Genomic DNA, 4622 nt, shown 5'->3' on the forward strand with positions numbered 1-4622 from the left:
TCTCCCATAGCCCAACCATCTCCCTCCATGGTCCACTGGGTCAATCAGGCCCAGTGGTGGAGACCGAGGCCTGGGCACCCTCTCCAAAAGAGGCCCCACCTCCGTTGCTACCCCCCTCTGGCTCCTCCTGGCTGGGCGACTCCTCCTCGTTCTGGCCCCCCAGGGAGGAGACGGTGGTGGTCTCTGGGGAGGCACTGTGGGCCACCTCCTGAGGGTCGCAGCCCGGGTGGTTCTTGCGGAAGTGCTGGTTGAGGATGGCCTGGAAGGGGAAGCTCTTCCCGCAGACGTGGCAATGGAAGGGCTTGTTTCCTGTGTGCTTGCGAATGTGGTACTCCAGCTGGTCCTTGCGGGTGTACTTCTTGCCGCAGATGCGACAAACGAAAGGTGTGATGCCCATGTGTAGCCGCATGTGGCGGTCCAGGCTGCCCTTCTGGTTGAAGGACTTGCAGCAGTAGATGCAGGTGAGCCGAGGGTTGTAGCGGAACCAGCGGTCACCCACCTGCTCACGCAGGTACTCCTCGTAACCACCCATGTCGAACACGGCCTGCTCCTCCCCCTGGCAAACAAACCACAGGACTAGCGATGTATGGTGGACTTTGGGAATGCATAGTTCTGACCACCAGGGTAGAATACCAGTCGATGAGGGTGACACATACCTGTGAGCTGGTGTGGCGCTGGTTGTCCGCTCTGCTGGGTGACTCACTTTTGGCTCTCTGTCTCTCGGCCATCACGACCACACTGCCAGTAGGACTAAACCTAACAGGATAGAGATACTGGATCCGTAAACCTCAGTTCGGTGAGTAGCTCCACCTTGCCATTTACCTTAGCACTCCATCTTCGATTAGTAATACACATAGTAGGCTACTTTTGTATTGAATTTTCACTCAACTTTAAATGTTACCCAAAGTGCTTTTCTGAGGTACTTTGTACTGAATTTGACTTCAGTTTAAAACTTGCATGCACACTCTCCCTTTATATAAAGGCATAGATGAAACCATGAAGGGCCTGCTTCCCTGGAACTTGTACCCACCTCTCTGTCTCACTGAAACTGCTGGAGGGCTGAGAGCTTTTGGCCCCCGTGACAAAACCCTCCTGCACCAATGAGCTGCGCCCGGACGTGTCGATCATCATGGCTGCTCCCTCCTCCGCCCCGCTCCCTTCCTCCTGGGTATCGGCCCCCATCCACTCCTCCATCCTCTCAGTCTTTATCCTCAACCCGTCCACCACCCGCACTGACTCCCCCTCTTCACCACCACTCCCTCTCTCTGACTCGGCCTCCACGTACCACTGGCCAGCCCGATTGATGCGCAGTATGGGCTCCTTCCCCAGCCTGCTGCCCACTACCACCCCCCTAGCCAGCCCCTCTGGGCCCAGCCCGCTGTGCTCCACCATTTGGGGGCTCATGGACTCCCCCGCTGGGCTTCCCACCTCCCGGATATCCAAGGCCCCTCCAGCACTGCTTCCTCGAAGGCCCAGAACCCTGGGGCTGCTGTGGCGCGGGCTAAGGGAGCGCGAGCCCCCTGATGTTCCTAACCCCCCTCCTCCTCTTCTGGCCTCCAAGCTCCCAGCCCCCCTGTGCCTCACTCCGACCCCCAGCTCCTCCTCCACATCCGCCAGGCTGATCTTCAGATGGATGCCCTCCAGGATCTGGGTGCAGCGGTCGATGATGTGCTGCATCTGCAGGAAGCTGGCAGCTGTCAGGTAGCTGATGATGTCCGCCAGCTGCATGCACAGCCTCCCGGTGTAGCAGAAGGAGAGGAGCTGCTCGAACACAGAGGGGTTGCGGATGACTGACAGGGATACAGTGCTCATCTGGCTCAGCGACATGTGGTCTCGGAAGTAAGGGGAACTGGCAGCCAGCACCACCTTGTGAGCGCGGAAGCTCTGGCCCTGCACATTCACCACAATGTCGCACAGCCGCCCCTGCATACGCAGCTGGTTCAGGTGGGACAGCACAGAGTTGCTGAAGTCAGGGATGTCCAGTTGGATGCTGCCAGCTCGCTCCATGGTGTCTCCTCGCTCCATGCTGCCTTGTATGATCCCCAAGTTGGAAACTAGTGGACAGATACCTTGGAGATTAACTGTTTGATAACCTAACCAAGAAACTTTGCTTAGCAAAAGAGGACAACTTTTCTTACCTTTTTGGGAATACAACGGCAGCACTGTACCACGGGCACTGAAACGTTACTTGCAATTAATTTCTGTACTGCACCATCATATTAACTACTGACTAAGCTGGCTGGCTAACTTGCATAGAATATGGGATTAATTATAGCTTGCAAAGGGTTGTGCATTGTTGACCAATGGTGAGAACTGACGCTGTTTTTGCACAGCGGTAACGCTCAAATGCTATAACCGAGCCCTGGCCCTCTTTTTAGCCACTGTAACATACTGCAGTACGGTGATGAGCCGAAGCCTAAACGAAGATATACACCCCGGCGTTGCTCGCGACAGGGAGGTGGCTAACGTTAGCCAGCTAGTTCAACGTCCATGTAGCTAACAACAAAAACGAAGAAAGACAGAACACCGTACAACTTCTATGTCATAACGAACCGTCGTAATACAACTGCGGTACTGTTCCATATTTAATGTGTCTATGTGCACGTTAACTTATGTTCAATTTTATCTGCCCGGTTACTCCTTTCGCAGCTCTCATTTTCCCATTTCTTGATACGGCAGACGGGACAATTTCGAGGGAAAAAGTGAATTTGCATGATGGGAATTGGTGTTCTCTTCTCATTGACAAGCCCGCAGAGAACAGAGAAGACGCTAGATAAAATAACATCTGTTCCCAGAATGCATTACTTTGAAGTCAAACAGATGTTTATGGTGCTTGTAGTTCCTGATGTTTTTATTTACTTGTAGTAGCTAAAATGAGAAAAAATTGTGCAGTAGACTATCTCTTCTTGCTTGTTAGTTTGTAAGTTGATTGATTGAAAGTTGAGGATGTTGAAAAGATCACTTTCATAACTTGACTTTCTGATATAATAAAAATGGGGGGGAACAGAGACAAATAATCCTCTAAGGAATAATTTATTGCATTTAGTTTATAGTTCAGAATCATGCAACTTACAGACAGAAAAATTGGTTTCTTGGGTGTAAATGTCATTTAAAACACTGCTCTTTCTTTCCCCTCACCATCTGCTTCCCTATCCATGTCTTTTAAATTAATGTCACCCTGGATTGCCTGTTCAGTCTGATGTGCTTTCTGGACTTCAGCAGTCAGCATAGAAGACTGAAACTCTCCACTAACTTCATTAAGTACACACTTTCAAACTACTCCACAGATCAAACAAAAAATCCAACATGTCCTTTGTTTGTTTGTCTTTTTAATTGGTATACTAGATATAATTTTCCATAGTATAACTTTTTATGCCACTATAATTGACAAACAACCCAACAGTTAAAGGTATGTACAAATCTGATTGGAAATACTGCTGCTGTTGATGGCCTCAACAATCATTTTCCTTTCCTGTCCCAGACTGAGAGGCATTGGCTGTCTGCAGTAGTGGCATTAAAGTATTGTGCAGTAAATGGAACTGTTGAGTGGTCCTTAGCATGGGGTGATGTAAGTTTCCCTTAACAATCAGTCATCCAGATAGATGACACAAACACAGGAACCTTGGTATAAAACTCTTGAGTAATAAAATGCAATTGCAGACAGAATACCTCAGTAGTATCTATAGTAAAGATCTGTGTGGCGAAACAGGAGACAACTCTCTTTATATTAGTGGTGTGGACAACCTACCGTCAATCACACCTTAACATTGTTGCATTGGATTAGATACAAAGTATGTCAAATGTGAAAAACATGTCTAGACTGTGGTTTCTCACTCTACTATCTCGGCCTTGAGGCTGTGTGACTATCAGTAGGTGCAGGCAGTTCTCAGCCTGAGAACTAAAGCAGTACATCTCCATTTACCCAGTACTTTTCCATCATTGCGCATTGCAAGCATAAAGGTCATCACATATATACAGTAATCATGGCATTGGTCTATAAAATCCATGGCAAGATGGACAAATGGTCCTCTTGGCGTAGGGAAATGACCCCGCTGTTGCCATACCAAATGAGAGCCAACATCCAAAGCCTGTTTAGATGCCAAATCATCAGTGTCTTTCCCCACAGTAGCAGAGAAGAACATGGAGTGGCTATGACACTTGGAGGCAGCCAATTTAGCAGCCTCATCTGCCATGGCGTTACCCATACTCACAACATTTTCCCCCCCAGTGTGAGCAGAAACCTTCACAATAGCCAAAGCAGAGGGTAGCATCATAGCCTCCAAGAGATCTAAAACCATTGTTCTATTACGAATAGGACTTCCACTAGCATTGTGAAAACCCCTACTCCTCCAGACACCACACCAGGAGGGACAAACCCCTATTGCATAAGCAGAATCAGAGAAAATTGTAACCCTTTTCCCTTCTCCCATTTTACAGGCAGTGGTTAGTGCCAAAAATTCAGCCTGTTGACCTGAGAAAGTATCTGGTAATGGTTGTTGTATGTGAGTGGTTCTATCAACTGTCACAATACCAAACCCTGCATGTTTCTTCCCTGTAGTTTGTTCTAAATATGCAGAACCGTCAACGAAAAGCTCCAAGTCAGCATCAGTCAGGCCAGTGTC

The 4622-nt window shown here is 48.8% G+C and overlaps 1 protein-coding gene across 1 annotated transcript; it reads right to left on the reverse strand.

The window, feature by feature from the left end:
- Window positions 1-2656, reverse strand: zbtb37 (zinc finger and BTB domain containing 37). Its single transcript, XM_039001832.1, has 4 exons — window positions 2139-2656; window positions 1031-2054; window positions 657-756; window positions 1-556 (listed from the first exon to the last, which is right to left on the reverse strand). The coding sequence occupies exons 2-4, from the start codon at window positions 2023-2025 to the stop codon at window positions 41-43; spliced, it is 1611 nt and encodes a 536-aa protein (XP_038857760.1). The 5' UTR covers window positions 2026-2054; window positions 2139-2656; the 3' UTR covers window positions 1-40.
- Window positions 2657-4622: the final 1966 nt, after the last annotated feature.

This window comes from Salvelinus namaycush, chromosome 10 (assembly GCF_016432855.1).
Source record: "Salvelinus namaycush isolate Seneca chromosome 10, SaNama_1.0, whole genome shotgun sequence".
Taxonomy (NCBI): domain Eukaryota; kingdom Metazoa; phylum Chordata; class Actinopteri; order Salmoniformes; family Salmonidae; genus Salvelinus; species Salvelinus namaycush.